Source organism: Lithobates pipiens, unplaced genomic scaffold (genome assembly GCF_037356315.1).
Source record: "Lithobates pipiens isolate NorthernLeopardFrog02 unplaced genomic scaffold, aLitPip1_a1.2 Scaffold_28, whole genome shotgun sequence".
NCBI classification, from domain to species: Eukaryota; Metazoa; Chordata; class Amphibia; order Anura; family Ranidae; genus Lithobates; species Lithobates pipiens.
Window position 1 is genome coordinate 147,518,324 of NW_027507789.1, and position 18,935 is coordinate 147,537,258.

Genomic DNA, 18,935 nt, shown 5'->3' on the forward strand with positions numbered 1-18,935 from the left:
CAACAAAATATCACTTGAGGTGTGATCTAGAGCCAGTGATCAAACAAATGAAAGTGCTGAAGTGCATATAACAAACAAAATTAATCCAAAAAAACAAAATAATCCAATAGTGGGTATTGCAGTGAAAATATCATAAACAATACAACAATAAAGTGAAGTGGTGCATTCACAGTGCAAAACTCTCTCTCCACTTTAGTGATGTCCGCGTGTTCACTAGGCACACCAGGCAATTACCTCACTGCTGTAAGGTATACAGCATATATGTAGCCCTTTAAGGAAAACACTGGCAATCAGAAAGAGGACCTCAAACTCCTATAGCGTCACCACCGTCCATGTAACTACTCCATAGATGAGGTCAGCACAGGTGCTCAAAGAATAGATATAAAACCAGCCATAGTGTAGTAAACTTTAAAAATTGGCAATTTTATTAAGGATTAAAACTACTCACAAAGCAGCAAAGGTAAGTCACACAGTTAGACAGACTACAAGCGGACCGCTCGGGTGTAAGCGTCACTTCCGGTATCCTACGCGTTACGTCACTTCCCGTGACTTCAACTGGGATGTTTCCCCCTTACTTCACTGTGTGTGAAGTCTGGGCATACAGCCAAAACAGGTGATTGGAGGAAAGGCACACACCCCTCTCCTCATAGGCAAAGGAAGGAAGGAAGGATTGTGCAGAGCTGTGCTATGACAGGGGAAACTGTCTGCTAACAACCTCCCAGGACACAAATTTCAGGCAGGTTTTATCCCTGTGTCTGAGAACTTGTCAGAAGTCTAATAGAAGCTAATAACCCTGGAACAGAGCAGAAGAAAGCAACAGGACTTAGTGTTTTGAAGAGAGATAAGAAAACACTGCAGATATGTGTCAAGCTCAAATTTCATGAATTGGGTTTACATCCACTTTAAGCCATGTAGACAGATCTGTTAATCTACCTTATTTCGACCTTCTGAGTGTTTCCTGTTAAGTGTTCACTCTTGCAAAAAAAACATTACTCACCACCTGGTAGCCCACAGCTGGCTTAGCTTCTTTGGGGGGGGGGGGGGGGGGGGGGGGTTGAAATCCCTGATCTTCTCTGTACAGTCCTCCTGGGATGGACGAGAGCAATTCTGATTGGTCATTGCCATCACGGAGCATTGCACTGATCCATCATGTAGGGAGAAGAGCTGGGATTGACAGTTCAGCAACCCTGGGAGGTAAGTACAGGCATGGATGTACAGTGATAGTTTACATTTTGCATTTTGTTTTCTGTAAAGGTGTACATACACTTTAATATGAGTTTCCATTTTAAAGCGGTTGTATACCCTTTTTTTAAACTTTTACCTACAGGTAAGCCTATAATAAGGCTTGTCTGTAGGTAAAATTAATATCTCCTAAACCTGTACGGTTTAGTAGATATTTACTTTGCATGCAGCCGCTAAAGTCAGAGGCGCATGTGCTGTGATGGCCCGGGTGAAGGGAAAAAAAGACTCCCGCGCAATAATCGCGGCTTCGCCCACTCTGTGTCGGAGCCACAATACCCAGAAGAAACGCAGAAGGTACATGTCGGCTTCCTCTGCGTGGACCACAATCAGATGTAGAGGTCTCGTTCTAAGGTGAGTATTTCATAATAAGCTAGTATGCTCATTATGCCTTTGCCTTGCAGTTGTTTAAAAAGGTGGGGGGAAAAAAAGGTGCAGGTATACAACCGCTTTAAGAGTTAAAATCAATTGACCAAAAAAAATAAAATATTCATCAAGACAGGTTAGTGCACCTTCAAATGAATGGATTATTATACCAGCAAACTATGGTGCACTAATCACATGACATCTACGGTGTTGGCTGTTGTATTTCACTCCATGAAGTAGGTAGACTGGTCTTCGCTCAAGAATTTAGACATGGACTAGATCAGGGGTGTCCAAACTTTTTTCAAAGAGGGCCAGATTTGATGAAGTGAACATGCTCGAGGGTCGACCATTTTGTCTGACATTCTTTAAACCATTAAAATTCGGTCTCAGTGTGTTCATCCGAGCACTAATACACGGCCCAACAAGAATTCTCTTGCCTTTGTGCTGTGTGTGGTGAACAGATGAGCTCGGGTGTGTTATTTGGATATACTGTATTTAATCGGCTTATACCACACACCTTAACTTTAAAAAGGAAGTCTCAGGAAAAAAAAAAAATCTTACATTTTAAATAAAGACATATGAAGCAAAATAAGGGTCAGTGCCCATTTGCAGCCCCCAGCGTATTTCCATGAATGCAGCCCCCAGCATATTTCCATGAATGCAGCCCCCAGGATATTTCCATGAATGCAGCCCCCAGCGTATTGCCATGAATGCAGCCCCCAGCGTATTGCCATGAATGCAGCCCCCAGCGTATTGCCATGAATGCAGCCCCCAGCGTATTGCCATGAATGCAGCCCCCAGCGTATTGCCATGAATGCAGCCCCCAGCGTATTGCCATGAATGCAGCCCACACATTGCCATGAACGCAGACTCACCATTGCCATCAGTGCGGCCTGATTCACATCCTCTGTAGCCTTGGAGGAGACGGAGGGGGGCCGGATGAGCGCCGACAGACATACAGGAGAAACTCCTGTTTCTATCGACGGCCTCTATAATTGAAAGTACTGCCTCCTGTGATGGACAAAACGGTTGTCCAATGGCAGTGCAGGACGGGACTTCCTTTTACACAGGACGCTGTCCTGTATCCACGGCACTCATCCCGCCCCTCCATAGCAGCCAGCATATCTATCTTTTGTGGCCCCCGGCGATCAGGGATTCGTTGGGGGCCACAAAAGATATATATGTGAACATGACCAGACGGGCAATCCGAAACTGGAACGCGGGCCAGACTTTGGACATGCCTGGACTAGATGTTCATTTCACCATATGTATGTAAATCCACTTTCTAGCATAGGAACCCCCCACAAGATGGTGTTCACCTACAGAGATGATAGTTAAGGCTCTGGATCCTTCACCTATCTCCTCACAGCTGAGTGGTCACTGAGGGAACCATGGGCCTGACTTGCTGCTGTGACATTGGGGGGCTCCCACTGCTAAAGATTTGATCCAAATTTAACAAGTTTCATATTTGTGCAGGTTTAAGAGTTGCTTCTCTATTGTTCATTTAAAGACACCCCTGTACTTCATGGATGGGTTTGATGCTGACACCTTCAGGAGCAGAATGCTAGGTGCAACTTCTTTTTTAACCTTCATGCACTCTATGCAAGAAAGTTAAAAAACCTTCAGTGTGCAGCACCCCCTAATACTTAAGTGGACGAGACCAGAGGCGCTTCCTCTTGATTGGCTGTGTCTTATGGATGCAGAGAGCTGTCTCAGGAGCGAGCAGGTACAAGTGCCTCCACAGCAAGCGGCTTGCTATGGGGCAGCATTCGGCAAGGTGGAGAGGTGCAGAGTGCCGCCGAGACCCCCCCCCCCCCCAGAAGTGGAGGACTGGGGCTGCTCTGTGCAAAACCACTGCACATGTCAGGTAAGTATAACAAGTTTGTACAGGAACTTTCTTTTTTTTTTTTTATCACTTTAACATCATGGGGTCCAGTGCGTCCCTGTTCACAGATTGACTCCATTGAGAGCCAGTCACAGTCTGTCATGTGAACTTGGCCTAAATCAAAAGCATGTTCAGGGGAATTCCCCTGTCTGTGTTGATGGCGGAATCATGCAAATTTCTCTCTTGCAACCTATGTTTGCAGGAAAGAAATTTGCGCTGTGTATGGTTGGGCCAAAGACCCCTTCTGTAGCTCTTATTCAGGTAACTGCCAACAAATAGGATTTTTATAACAGCTTACCTGTAAAATCCTTTTCTTGGAGTACATCACGGGACACAGAGCCACAGTAATAACTGTATGGGTTATATGACACCTTCAGGTGATGGACACTGGCACACCCTAAACAGGAAGTTCAGTTCCCCATATAACCCCTCCCCTTACCAGGAGTACCTTAGATTTGTAGCAAAGCAATACACATGTAACCAGAAAGAGGGAAGGGACCTCTGTGTCCCATGATGTACTCCAAGAAAAGGATTTTACAGGTAAGCGGTTATAAAAATCCTATTTTCTTTATCGTACATCACGGGATACAGAGCCACAGTAATAACTGTATGGGATGTCCCAGAGCAATGCCACCTCCTGAGGGGAGGGGACACAGACAAAAGTAGGGTGCAATCAGACCTGAGGACCTATACTGCCGCCTGCAGTACACTGCGCCCAAAGACGGTATCCTCATGCCTCATCCACCTATTAGAATCTGGTGAATGCATGGACTGAAGACCAGGTTGCGGCCTTGCAGATTTGAGCCATGGAGGCTTGGTGATCCACTGCCCACAAAGCACTAACAGCCCTAGTGGAGTGTGCTTTGATTTGAAAAGGTGGAACCTTCCTCTTCAAGCCATAACCTTGAAGAATTACTTGCCGAATCCATTTGGCAATAGTGGATTTCGATGCTGCCTGTCCTTTCCTCTGTTTTCCAAATCTGAGCAGTCGCCTTCAAATAGATTTTGACTGCTCTCACTACATCCAGAGAATGTAGCGACATTCCTTCCTTAGAACAGGGTTCTGGAAAAAATTAAGGTAAAACAATATCCTGGTTTAGGTGAAAACCTGAAACCATCTTTGAAAGCTAGGATGAGGACGCACTACTACTCTATCTTTGTGAATGATTAAATATGGCTCTTTACAAAAAAGAGCCGCCAACTCTGATATCCTTCTCGCAGAAGAAATGGATACCAGAAAAACTAGCTTCCTTGTCAAAAGGACCAAAGGAATATGTTGTATCGACTCAAAAGTCTGTTTCTGTAATGCCAACAGAACTAAATTCAAGTCCCAAGGGTTCAGGGGTGCTCTAACCAGTGGATTAAGCCGTGTTACCCCCTGTATAAAGCTTCGGACCAAAGAACGCAAAGCAAGCGCATGTTGAAACAATACTGATAAGGTCGAGACCTGGCCCTTGATAGTACTCAAGGCCAGTTTCATCTCTAGCCCCATTTGCAGAAAGGCAAGAATTCTACATATGACATACTTTCTAGAATGCCAACCCCTGGTTTCACACCAGAAAACATATGCCTTCCAGACTCTATAATATCTCTGGAAGCTGGCTTCCTTGCATTAATCAAGGTAGATATCACTGAGCCTGAAAGCTCATTCAGAATCCTCCACCAACTGAGGCTCTGGCGCACATTTGGCGACAAACACATCAGAAAATCTAGCGCTTGAACCTTCTTGTTCCAGGCTGATAGGATACTGTTTTGCAGCAGTCTCAATTGAAACAGAGCATACGGAACTGCTTCGAATGAAGCCACCATCTTCCCCAACAACCTCATACAAAGGCGAATGCAAGGACCCTTCTTTGCCCTGACCACCTGAACCAGCTCCTTTATGGGGCTGATCTTTGCCTGAGGTAAAAACACCTTCTTCTGGGCTGTATCTATAACCAGACCCAAGTACTCTAATCTTATTAGCTTTAAATAACATTTCTCTAGGTTGATGACCCAACCTAAGTATTCCAGGTAGTTGACTGTGGTGACCATGCTTTGGTCCAAGCGGGCTACCGACCGGCCTATCAAGAGCAGGTTGTCCAGGTATGCTATTATTGTTATACATTGAGTCCTTAATCTGGCCAGAGAAAGGGCAGAAGTTTTGTAAACACCCGAGGTGCAGTAGCTAGGCTGAAAGGCAAGGCTACAAACTGAAAATTAGGTTTTTCTACTTCGAAACACATATACTTATGGTGAGGGGGGAAAATAGGTACATGCAGGTATGCATCCTTGATGTTGATTGATGCCATAAGTTCTCCCCCTTGTAGGACGGAGACTACTGATTGAATTGATTCCATGCGAAAAGAGCAAATTTTCAGGAACCGGTTTAGATCTTTGAGATCTAGAATGGGTCTGACATCCCCATTTGGTTTTGGCAACGTAAAAAGGTTTGAATAAAACCCCAACCCCTGCTCTTCCATGGGGACCACCGTGATCACTTTTTGTGACAAAAGTCTGTCTAACGCTAGAAAGAGAGACTTCTTTGGGGACATTTGACCTGAGGAAAGGAGGAGACGGGAATTCTCGCAAACTCTAGTTTGTAACCTAGAGCTATTGTAAATTTTTCCTCCATAGGATAAAGTGTTGAAAACATTTTAGGAGGGAAAAAATGCTTATCTAACTCTCGAAGGGGAGCCGTGGCAGACAAATATATCCTTATAGCCCTGACCATGTCTAGGGAATAAAGGGAAACCTCTTTAGCATGTGTCGGTTTAGGACAGAGATCGTAACACAATATCTTCATTTACGTGGAACGCGAAAACCATCTTCGGTAGAAAAGAAGGTTGCGGACGCAACACCACCTTATCCTTATGGATAACCAGATAAGACGACTTGCAAGGCAAGGTCGCCAGTTCCGAAACCCTCCTGGCTGATGTAATGGCCACTAGAAAGACCACTTTCTGAGAAAGGGTCAACAAGGGAATTTCTCTGATGTTCTCAAATGGCGGTTTCTGAAGCGCCATTAACAACAGGTTCAGATCCCGCAGGGGTAACGGTGGACGCTCCGGAGGAACTACCTGTTGGACCCCCTGAACAAAATTGCTCACTAGAGAATGAGACGCCAGGGGTCGCTGAAAAGGGACAACCAGGGTTGATATTTGTCCTTTAATGGTGCTTAAAGCGGGAGTCCGCCGTTCTTTTTTTTTTTTTTTTTAAAAGCCAGCAGCTACAAATACAGCAGCTGCTGACTTTTAAAATAAGGACACTTACCCGCCCAGCGTGCCTGCGATGTCGGCACCCGAAGCCGATCTCTCGATCGTCACTCGGGTGCTGCCGCCGCCATCTTGGGTATGGGAATCAGGAAGTAGAGCCTTTTGGCTTCATTTCCCGGTTCCCTACTGCGCATGCGCGAATTGCGCTGCGCAATAAGGATGGACCCGCTGCCTCTGAGATCTGTGTGTGTTTCCCAGCAGGCAGCGGGGGACTTTCGGAAAGGGGCATAGATCTACGCCCCTTTCCGCAGAGAGCTATCCCGGATGTGGGTGCAGTTACCTGGATTATCCTCCCCCCTGAAAGGTGCCGATCGTGGCGCCGGAGGGGGGGAGGATTCCAATGAGCGGAAGGTCCACTTTAGGGTGGACCTCCGCTTTAAAGCCAATTTCTGGTCTACCCCTCGCTGTAGAAACAGCAGGGTCCTGGAAATGGAATAGGTTTGTGGACGCCATCCTTTTTCCTCACACATAGAGATGTATGCCTTTCAGGTACAACGGTATATCATCCGAGAAGCAGATTTCTGTGCTCTCAACATAGAGAGATCACCGAGTCCGATAGGCTTCGGTACCTTTAGCACCATTAAAACTAGCCATGGTAACACAGCATGGAGAATTGGACCTTGACACAGAAGGTCCTCTCGCAAAGGCAGTCGCCAGGGAGCCTTCACAACCAGGCGTACTAGGTCAGCGCGTCAGGGAAGCCAAGGCCAAACCGGTCAATCAGTATTACTGGAACCCCCTCAGCCTCCACTCTGCGGAGCAGATGTGGTAGTAGCTTTAGCGGGGTAAAGTCGTAGATCAGTCGGTACTGATCCCATTGAGCCACCAGCGCGATTGACGCATCTGCCTAAGGATCTCTTATCCTGGATACGATCTCTGCCTCTTCCGAGTGAGACGGGAGGCCAGAAGATCCACGCCTGGCTACCACAGGCACAGTAGCCTGAACATCTCTGGATGCAACGCCCATTCTCCTTGGCCCATCATCTGGCGACTTAGGTAGTCCGCCTGCCAGTTTTCTACTCCCGGGATGTGAATGGCCGACAAGGCCGGTACCTATCGATCTCTCCTCTGAAGGATGTGAGCGACCTCCCATGCTGCAGCCGAACTTCTTGTGCCTCCTTGATGGTTGACATATGCCACCGCTGTGGCATTGTCTGACTGGATCCTTAGTGGATCCAGCCTGAATGCTCGGAGTTCGAGCACATTGATCGGCAACTTGGGTTCCTCACCCGACCAGAGACCCTGGGTCTACTGTACTCCCAATACTCCACCGGTCAGGCTGGCGTCTGTTGTGATCACAGTCCAATGTAGAAGTAGGAACAACTTCCCGGACCGAAGTGCCAGGGACCTCAGCCACCAAAGCAGGGAGTTTCCTTCTGCAAGACTCTGGTGTGAAAGTGGGCGTACGGTACCGCCTCGAGGGAGGTCACCATGAGGCCCAGAACTCGCATGCAGAAAACGCAGGCCACCTGCGGTTCAGTGATAGTTTTACCGCGGCTCTGAGAGTCTGCAGTTTGTCTGAAGGTAGACAAACTCTTGCTTCCATGGAGTCCAGCGGTAAGCCTAGGCACTCCCAGCGCTGAATTGGTATGATGAGCACCGACTCTTTTAGGTTCAACAGCCACCCAAATACCTGCAGGGTTTGCAGGGTGTTCGCCATCCTCCTTTAATTCTGAGGCAGAAGCTGTCCTCAGAAGGATATCGTCACAGAAACTTACGATTGCGATCCCGTGTTGTCTCAACAACGCCAAAAGAGTCAATACCTTGGTAAGGTCTCGGGTTGCTGAAGCCAAGCCAAAAAGGTAGAGCCACAAACTGGTAGTGGGCTTCCCTGACTACATTTCGCAGAACCCTCCGATGCCTGAGGCATATGGGTATGTGCAGGATGTCCAATGATGCCAGGGAGTCCCCTTGATGCAGTGCAGTGACCACTGAGCAAGCTGATTCCACAATGAGCCTTTGTACTTAAAGCAATTGAGGCTTTTCGATCCAAGATTGGACGTACCCCTTCCTTCTTTGGGGACTACAAACAGATTGGAGTAGAACCACTGGAACCTTTCCGACACCGGAACAGGCACTATCACCCTGTGGCTTACCAGGTCCCATACTGCTCCCATGGGGCCTCCCAGTGAGCCGGGAGTAAGGGTATGCTGGAAGGGAAGAATCTGGTGGCCAAGAGAGGAACTCTATCTTGTAGCCAAGGAAATCAGTTCGCAGACCCATTGGTCGGATAGCCGAGAAGCCCACCCGGCTGCGGAGACTACAAGGATAAGGGTATCCACCTGGCTGTTGATAGTAGATCACAGGGATCTTAAACTTGCACAAAAGACAAACTTCTGCAAAAAAAAAATCCCCGGACAGATGGGCCCGCAGTGTTCCTAGGTCCATCTCCTTTACTAGGCAGAAAAAAAACTGAAGCTGCAGGAAGCAGGCTAAGGGGAGGTTACTGGAGGGACCGCCCCCTGGGCGGAACTGTAAAGTTCTGTTTTTTCACTTGTATAACATGTTCTGCCTAGTCCTCTCCTGAAGGTGGCGTAACAACCCTATGGTCAAGATTAATGGAGCTGTGTCAGTCAGTGAACGAAAGAGAAAATCTGTTTGGCGGACAAGAAACTATCTTGCACCCTGATGAAACCAGTTCCCAGACCCACTGGTCGGAAAGCAGGGAGGTCCACCGAGCTGCAAACTCCCAAATGGCCGTGGCTAACACTTGCTGCAATACTGACCCCACCACTGTAAACAAGGACCGGGCGACCGCCTTGGCCCTCCTGTCAGCAGGGTCCTTGAAAACAGAGGTCCCTTCCACCGGAATCGTGGTTATCTTATTTAACCTGGAAACTCTCCTCAAAGGGGTAATGCGCACGCCACGCTTTCGGGACTGAAAAGGCCTGCTGCGGTTTTCCCCACTCCTTGTAAATAAACTTATCAAAATAAGTTGGGTAAGGAAATAAAGAAACACCTTAGTCGCGGGGGCCGGCTTGTGGGACCCAAAAGGGACCAACACCTCTGTAGATGCCCCCCGCCGTATCTTCCATCTTTAGGGTATCACGCACCGCTGTGATAAGTGCTCCTACAATCGCTTTTTCCTGCATCATTCTCACTGACCGAACAGTCCTGGTCTGCATCCTCTGACATGTCAGAACAGGGGCCGTCTGCCACAGCGGGACCAGAGTCTGAATCAGAGCTTTCCCCAGAAGGTGGGGGGGAGGGGGTGTTTTTTTTTTTTTACCCCCTTGCGGTATGCCGCTTCCACCCTGGCAACAAAGGCCTCCAGGACCGCCGGCAGAGCATCCATAAGCACCACAGGTGCAGGAGACCCGGTTGTCATAACAGGGATGTTTTGGGATGAAGCTCCAGCTTCTGAACACTCGCCTGTCACCACTTAGGGACCTAAGGCAAGTCACACAAAATGTCCACCATCCTAGCTGCCACAGACTGAGGCTGATTATCCAGCCTGTCACCCAGTCCGGCTGTTGATTGTAGATCACAGGTATCAAAAATGCAGAAAATAAAAAATTCCCAGGACCTATGGTTCCACCAGGAGCCAGGTCCTTCTACACTAGGCAGAAAAAAAAAAAAAAAAAAAAAAAAAAAAAGGATGGAGCTGCTGAATGCAGTGTGAGGGGTTATAGCCAGTAGGACCGCCCCCTTAGGCGGTACTGTGCTGTTTTTAACATGTTCTGCCTAGTCCTCACCTAAAGGGGCGATATAACACTGAGGTCAGATGAAGATGCTGTGTCAGTCAACGAACAAGAGAAATGCTGATTAACCTTGTAAGAAACAAGTGTCAGAAATAAGTCTTTAAAGTGGAGTTCTGCTTTCAAGGGATGGAGGAGGAGGGGGGGGGGGGGGGGGGGGGGGGTCGGACGTGGCTTAGTTCACTGCAGATTCTGTGGTGCTTCTTCGCCAGGAGTGGGAGAAATGAGCTGTAATAGAAAGCTATCTGCTCCCCCTTCCCCATGAAGTGTGTCAAATTGTGACAGGGGTGTGTAGAGCAGGGATATGCAATTAGCGGACCTCCAGCTGTTGCAAAACTACGAGTCCCATCATGCCTCTGCATGCCATGCTTGTAGCTATCAGAGTCTAGCTATGCCTCATGGGACTTGTAGTTTTGCAACAGCTGGAGAATGAACCAGATCAGCAGAAGTTCCATTTCTGGGTGGAACGACATTTTAAGTGGTTAAACTTCCCTCATATACAGACCAAAGTTCTTTTTTTTGATCCAAGAACGAAAAGTTACAATGTTTATTAGTTCTCTGCCAGTGCAGACAATGTTGTGAAAAACTTGACAGGCTGCCTGTGTTCTCTTGCCAGCTGCACGAGCAGAGAATTCACTATACTTCTTACATATCAGGAAATGCTGCTCTAATATAGGGGATAAGGCCATGATGGCTCATGACTCAGTGGTTGTGTGCAATGATTAGGACTGGGTTCTTCCATTGCAGCACTGCCAATTAGCCAACGTCACACAGATCACAGGTTTGCCTTCTAGACCTTAAATATATCTCCTCTGTTGGGGAGAAGTGCACTGGGTTTATATTATACAGTAGCTATACTTGTATTTTTCCTTAAACCCCCCCCATGTTTTAACCCCAAAGCCATTGCCTAGTTAAGTTTTCATGAATTTAAAAGAGGCAACTATATATTGCCCCCTGCTAGTTTCAAACTGATCAGAGCAGCTGCTATGGTTTGTTTCTTGGCTACAAATATCTGCAGGTTAGGCTAAAAGGACGCTCAAAAAGCCATCTTATGTTTGGGGCACCAGCTCATCATTACTGCCCAAATGTTAATCTGTTTACCAATATTGTATTACTGCTACACAGCCATTGTAGGTATAAAAGCAAACATTGTATTCAGCACCCAAGACCGGGATCACACTAGGTACTTTAGCACACTGACATTCATTTTTTAAATTCTACCTACAACGCAATGAAGGCAGCACAGTTATGCTGCATCTTACAGAAACCCTTTTGCCAAACACTGGCAGCTTATTCAAAACAGGTTGTTGTAACACATTAATGTAGGCATGCACTATTCACATGTGTGAACCCAATCCAAGTGCCCACCTAGGCAGTAAGTCTTGCTCAGAACACCTATTAAACACATGCCCCTGACACCATGCGATAAGGCATGGGATTTTCTGCCACCTGTCTCTGCAAGGACAAAATTGTTCTCCCACTGCCCTGTACACTGAATAATCCAAAATATTCTATGCAAGTACAATGTATATATTTAGGGCTTCAATTAACGATTTTCATAATTGATTAGATAGCTGTATTTTTAGGTTAACCAAAACAGTGTATAATATGTAATGTTTAATAAGAATTGTGTTTTTTTTTTTAAAAATCTATATGCAGTGGTAAATAACCAACTAGATGTTATAGCAAAATCTCTAATCCACTGAGAATGACAGGAGAGATAGATACTGTGTATACCCACACTATTAGAGGTTGAATCTGGTGGTAAATAATCAGTTTTTTTTTTTTTTTTTAAAGGAAGACATTGTGTGGCCAGCATGTAATATATTACAGTTCTGTTTGAAAATCTGCAAAACTGTCTAACTTTTTTTTGTTTAAAGACAGTTTCGGATTTTCATTCAAAGAGCTGTAATATTATATGCTAGCCACACAAAAACAATGTCTTCCTTAAAAAAAATAAAATAAAAAAATAATAATTAGTGGTGTAGACGTTAGTTTTCAACCAACCATCTTTCTAAATTTAACAGGAAAAAATTTAGAAATAGAAAACTGCTTGGTCAAAGGAATTTTGCAGACAGTGTATGCGTTTTCTTTCAGAAATTACTCATTTTAAAAAAAAGCAAGTGAATATTTCAACACATTCATTCAGCAATGTCTTTTGATCCATTTCTACACTGCATTAGATACAGTAGAGGGCCCTAATAGAAAGGTAAAGAAAACTTCTGCCCTTAGAACCACATGTGCCATGAGGCATGAGGCATTGCTCCTCAAACATTCACATGTTCAGGCACTTACCGATATGTATGGACGGTGTACTGAGCTGTATGTGTGCTGCACTGCATTTCGATATGCAAAACAATGTATTCTGTATACAGGTCAACTAATGATTTACCATTTTCATAATCGATTAGTTGTTTCAGCCCTACATATTTTTCTGCACATTTGGTGTGAACATGGCCCAAGTAAACATGCTATGCTTCTATTACAGCTGCAGGATTCAAGCATACAGAATGGTTTGTGTGAATGAAAGCAATACTACCGCAAGTGCTGAAGACCAAGGAATGTTAATGAAGCCATAACTATAGATATTAACTTTACTTTGTACTACAATGTATAGTATATTGACTTCTGTAAATAAAACTATTTTTATATGAAATGAGCAGTGTAAAGTGAAGGAGCACACAACATGAATCTTGTAAAACATTTAATTTAAAATAGTGACACTACAATAGAAAATAGCTTTCTTAAATGCACATTGTGTTTAGCTGCCTTGTTAACACATCAATCTGCACACTTCAGAAGCACCAGAACATTGACTCAACTACATAGCTATGAGTTACAATGAGACAGTGAATTAACAGACACAAGTTCACAGTGGTAGACTAGAATTCTCAATATGATCACCTGATGTACCCATCTACAGTTGCAGACCAACCCCATGAAATGAGTGATAAAAACAACTGAAAAAAGGTGAATGTGTCCCTGTGTCTGGCTTGTGCAGTTAGACAGAACCAGCTAGAGGGCAGCACTGCCCCAGCTATTCAAGCTGAAGAGAACAAGTTATTGCATTGGCTGCAAAGCACCCTGGAACATGTTACCAACGTCATACAAATAGCAAAAAAAGCACCTGCTGTCCCCACACTGATGTCCCTGCTTTATGCAGGCAGCAAAGGGCAGCCTTGATCATAAGCATTCACCCTGAGTGGCAGATGGAATGGTTGTAAGATAAAAATACAGATTTATATAAAATAAACACAAAATAAAACCAAATATATACGGCATTTACTATAAAATAGTTTCCAGGTGTGACTATGCCCGCTCTCCTCGTATCCTGCGAGCAAGCTGGATATCTTTGGGCATGATGGTCACCCGCTTGGCATGGATGGCACACAGATTGGTATCTTCAAACAGTCCAACCAGATAGGCCTCGCTAGCCTCCTGCAAGGATCAAAAGACAGGGTATTAGGGAAGTGTACTACCATAAGAAAACTATATAACACCCAGCTAATTAATGCAATCACGTCCCTGGTTATTGATTTATGAGACCAAGTAAAAGAGCATGTTCTACAATAGTTAAGACACACATGCACCAAGAATCAGAACATTTGTCAACTGCCTGTCTTGTTAATAAAGCTGGCTACTGCATATAATCATGCTGGCAATATAAAGCAAACCTTTCCAGTCTAAATTGCTGTGTCCTTCTTAGATTTAAGACCATACAACAGTATTATCCCAGAAGGTCCTTTTTTCAGGGACTAAGTTCTCTCCCTCCCAGGAAAACTGCCAGCAGAAGAGACTGCATATAAACAGTTTCCTTTGAAGCTCCTTCAATGCCCTCTTCTGATAGTACACCCAAGCTGCATAGGCATGCTGTGGGTGGGAAGCATCTGAGGCCAGGAGATGTCAGTGGCAGCAATGGGTTGACAAAGTGGAGTGCAGATATTGCAACACTAGGAGGAAAGCCTTCAATGTATAAACTGCAAACCCCAGTGCGGAAAGCCAAATAAATTAAAAATGTTCCTATACACAGACCCATCATACTTCTAATAAGTTTACTTCAACCCAACCGTGCAGGACCTAGCACCTGCAATCCAATATTAGATCTGTCACTCAATATTTAGATGAGATGCAGGACATCTAGGTGATCTCTGCAATGCCAGTCAATAGTGTGGGTATAAAAAGGTATTTACCTGCAGTGCACCTATGGCAGCACTCTGAAACCTCAGATCGGTCTTGAAATCCTGTGCAATTTCTCTCACCAGTCGCTGGAAGGGGAGCTTGCGGATCAAAAGCTCGGTTGATTTCTGGTAACGGCGAATTTCACGCAGGGCAACAGTTCCAGGCCTGAAATAGAAAACAAAATTATCTTTTAATAACATTCCAGCACTACATATTCTGTACCAGTGACTTGGCTCTCCAATGAGGTAGAAGAAAAAAAAGAAAAGGGGACTTCACAGCCAACAGGTGGCACTTGGGAGCAGAACAACAATGCAGGACTCACTGGTGAGTGTTATGGTGGTTGTAAGGGTAGACAGGTTACATTAAGCTTAAGAAAAAAAAAAAAAACCCACACAACCTTCTGTGTGCAGCTGTGCCACCCCAAAAGTAATAGCTCTTTCCTTATGGGAAAGACAGCAATGGAAGCCATTGGCTCTGGATGCTGTCAATCAAATCCTATTGCAAGGAGAGGATGGTGGGGCCGAGCCACACAGTCAAGATGCAGACAGTGTGGCTTAGGATCATGCCACTAGTTTGCCACAATAGGAAACAGCTTCCTAAGGAACTACACTGAACATGAGGAGCCAGGGGCAATGGTGGGGGACCCTACCACAGAGCAGGCAAGTAAAATTAGGTGTACAAGTCACTTTAGTTGCAGCTAACCTGCCACACAATGTAGGAGTGGATAAATGCATACAAACACCCCACAGTATGAGGGATGAGATTAAGTTCACTTTAAACAAATTACTTTGGCTTCCTTTTCTGTCCAGCAGCAAATGCCCAGATGTAAATCCTGCTGTTTAGTGGTAAGTGGTGACATGGCTGAGCCAGCTTCCAATATCTGCACAACTGCAGCATTTTTATTAATACCGTATTTTCTGGCGTATAAGACGACCTTTTAAATGTAAAAACAAAATGGCCAAAAAGCAGGAGTCTTATACGCCGGGTCAGCCCCTTGGATGGCTGCTTGGTGTTCGGTAATACTGTATGTAGCTTCGGCTACATACAGTATATACCGCTGAGCCAATCCTGGTGAGCTATGTATTCAAATGAATACAAAGCCTGCTTGGATTGGAGCAACGACCTCTGCCAATCTGAGCAGGCTACTCTGTAGCCTGCTCGGATTGGCTTGGAGTCAGAGAGGCGCGGGCTGATGTTACAGCCTCTGCCAATCCAAGCAGGCTTTGTATTCATTAATAGAATACATCGCTCGCCGTGATTGGCTCCAGCAAATGCAGGAAGGAGGAAGAAATAGGAAGCCTTGAAAGCCGGGTCGTCTTATACGGTAAGTACAGTTTTAAAAGCGTTTTTGTCCTGTAAGATTAGGGGGTCGTCTTATATGCCGGGTCGCCTTGTACACCGGCAAATACGGTAACTGTAGATCATAAAAAGGTGCCGTTATGTACTGTCAGTTGCTCTACAAGCATCAAGGCAAGACCAGATTAATGCTTAGAAAATTAAGTATAAAACTGCTTACCTGTAACGATGGGGCTTTTTCACACCACCTGTAGAGGGTGCACTTTTACGGGCTGCTTTTGTAGCCAGCTGTTTTCGTGGAGCCTTTCCTCCAGTTGATTTACGAGCGGTTTGCTTGGTACGTGCCATGTTTTATCTGTAAATAATAAAAATAAGATACAATATGTAAGTATACCTTCATGTGTGACAACAGGTCCCATTTTTCCAAGCAAACCCTCCCCTCTTTTGTCCAACACTTTGCACGGTGGTCCATCATAGCTATAATAGGTTCTTGGTGGAAGGAAGCCTTTGAGGATGTATGCAAGCTGCCAGTACCAAGCTACCTTTAAAGCCACCCATTATCCCCTTTCCGCTATGCGTATACAACTGTTCTCTACTACTTCCAAGTCAATGACCACTAACTGGAGCCGGTGGCATCAACAGAGGCAATGGGGTCCTATCCGTGGCTGGGTATGGAGATGAGTGAGTAGAAGATGGCCACCCACCTGTCTCCATACCATAGCAGGGCAGACACTACGTCAAAACATCACTACCGCCCATATGTCTTAAAAAGGCACATTTTTCTGCTATTTTTTCAAAATTACAAAATTTTCTTTGTTGCATTTAAGGCTCAAAAAAAAAAAAAAAAAAAAAAAAAAAAAGATACCATCATTTTTTTTTCTATTGCATGCAAACGCATACGGAAACTGTTCAAACCGCACATGCGAGGTATTGCCGTAATCATTAGAGTGAGAGCAATAATTCTAGCCCTAGATCTCCTGTGTAACTCAAAATATACAACCTGTAGAATTTTTTAAACGTTGCCTATGGAGATTTTTAAGGTTAAGTTTGACACCATTCCACAAGCGGGTGCAATTTTGAAGCGTGACATTTTGGGTATCAATTTACTCTGCATAACATTTTTCACAATATAAAACAAAATTGGGCTAAAGTTACCGTTGTCTTTTTTAATTCAATAAGTGGTTTCCCCCCCCCCCCCAAAACAAGTGGGCTCGTAAGACTGCTGCGCAAATATGTTGTGACAAAAAGTATTGCAATAACCACAGTTTTATTCTCTAGGGTGTTGGGGAACCCACACCCTAGAGAATAAGTTATTGCAATACTTTGTCACACCGTATTAGCGCAGCAGTCTTACAAGCCCACTTGTTTTGGGAAAAATATACTTTTTGCATAAAAAAAAATATATTTATATTGTGAAAGATAATGTTATGCAGAGTAAATTGATACCCAACATGTCACACTTCAAAGTTGCGCCCGCTCGTGGAATGGTGACAAACTTAACCTTAAAACTCTCCATGGGGGGGACACTTTAAAAAATAAATTTCACTGTTTAAATAAAAAACAAATCCCTATGTTTGGGGGTTAAGTAATTTTCTAGCAAAAAGTGTAACTTGTAAACACCGAGCCCGGTCCTCAAGTGGTTAATAATGGTCATACATGTCGTTATCCAATTGGTGTAAATTAAAAACACTTCTGATCAATTTAAGATTTTTATCAAATCCACCATTTGGTAGTATGGAGATGATGTGGTCAGATTTGACTGACGAGGTAGGGAAACAGATACAAACAATAAGTTGGATTTTCCAGCTATTGATTACTTCCACTTCCATGTGGCATATCAATAGAATTTGTGTCCGATGTTACATCTATTATTCCTCCAAACACAGATACAATTTAGCAGAGTGTGTATGGCCACCAGTAGCCCTTTGTGTGGGGTGTCGAGTCCTAAGCAGTGCTGATCAGGTCATCATATAGAATGGAGGATGTGCACTGCCATGTGATGGGGGCAGGGTTGGGAATCGGGAGAGCTGTGCTGGAGGAATGATTGTATAAACACAAGACCAGGATGTGTCCACCACCCACATGCCAAGTGTTTACCCCTTACACTGTCCCCTCCCCCTCCTATAGAGAGGAAAGACAGCTCTCCGAATACGAGTGGCGATTTCTTTGTTCCATACAGAGCCTGCTTCCTGCACAGCGGCTGAGCCTTCCCCCTCACTCATCTGCCTGCAACTCCACTCACCACCACCAGGGCGGAGCACTGACACCGTCCGATTACCCACACACGTCCCGTGTTCAGTCGGTGAAGGCCTTACTGAAATGCTAAAAGAGGCGCCAACCCATCCCCCACACACACACTGAGGAGACATTGTGCCGAGGCGAACAATGATGGCGGTCACACTAAGGGGTGACGTCAGGGCCGTGCTAAGGGCGCCATGGCAAAGTCCCGGGTGTGGCCTCTTCCCCTCCGTATAACCCCCGAGCCCTCCTAGTCACCCGAACTATGACATCGACATACAGGCATCTCCTCTCCCTCAGCCCGCCGTACTCACCGCTTCCAGATGCTTTCACCTCTCGTCTGCAATACACCTCACCACCGAGCCGTCTATACGTCACCGAGCGGGACCGCGCTTCATATAGCCGCACAACGCTCAGCCAGCTACGTCACCGTTTCTTACCAATTTCCCCGTCTGTCATTGGTCACTGTAATTATGGTGGGCGTTCTTTGGTGCTCAGTCCCGCCCTAAAAAATTTGCGGGCCGAACGCTGAAATTGGCGGCTTCCCATTGGTTCTTAGCTGAACGCTCCCATTGGTTGCCTGGGAGAGATAGCGAACCAATCACGCGCGGTGCTTCCTCCTGCATCGGGATTGGCTGAATCCGAGCATGTTTGTATCCTGCATTGTTTCAAAGCTCCGCTATAGTAGAGGAGGCAGGAGATGTGTATGGAGAAGGGTGAGAGGAGCTTTATTACAGCCAATATTACAGCCAATGATAGAGGGGCGAGACAAGGCTTACT

The 18,935-nt window shown here is 45.4% G+C and overlaps 2 protein-coding genes across 3 annotated transcripts in view; one reads left to right on the top strand and one right to left on the bottom strand.

The window, feature by feature from the left end:
• Nucleotides 1–13,098, top strand: part of LOC143935654 (uncharacterized) — a 112,263-nt gene extending 99,165 nt beyond the window's left edge. For both annotated transcript variants that reach the window (XM_077459682.1, XM_077459681.1), the window contains exon 16: nucleotides 12,931–13,098. In XM_077459682.1, the coding sequence (XP_077315808.1) occupies nucleotides 12,931–12,965 (35 nt within the window). In that variant the 3' untranslated portion in view covers nucleotides 12,966–13,098. The remainder of the gene's footprint in view (nucleotides 1–12,930) is intronic.
• Nucleotides 13,099–13,131: 33 nt separating this feature from the next.
• On the bottom strand, nucleotides 13,132–18,626 carry H3-3B (H3.3 histone B). Its single transcript, XM_077459683.1, has 4 exons — nucleotides 18,470–18,626; nucleotides 16,138–16,272; nucleotides 14,633–14,786; nucleotides 13,132–13,880 (listed from the first exon to the last, which is right to left on the bottom strand). The coding sequence occupies exons 2-4, from the start codon at nucleotides 16,263–16,265 to the stop codon at nucleotides 13,752–13,754; spliced, it is 411 nt and encodes a 136-aa protein (XP_077315809.1). The 5' UTR covers nucleotides 16,266–16,272; nucleotides 18,470–18,626; the 3' UTR covers nucleotides 13,132–13,751.
• Nucleotides 18,627–18,935: the final 309 nt, after the last annotated feature.

What these genes read in the sequence shown, in the direction of transcription:
- H3-3B (XM_077459683.1), bottom strand. Translation starts at nt 16,265, where the DNA reads ATGGCACGTACCAAGCAAACCGCTCGTAAATCAACTGGAGGAAAGGCT. An exon ending in AAAAAGCCCCATCGTTACAG is followed by an intron (nt 14,787 to 16,137) that starts GTAAGCAGTTTT and finishes TTTCTATTTCAG; the next exon opens with GCCTGGAACTGTTGCCCTGC. An exon ending in CTGCCATAGGTGCACTGCAG is followed by an intron (nt 13,881 to 14,632) that starts GTAAATACCTTT and finishes TGATCCTTGCAG; the next exon opens with GAGGCTAGCGAGGCCTATCT.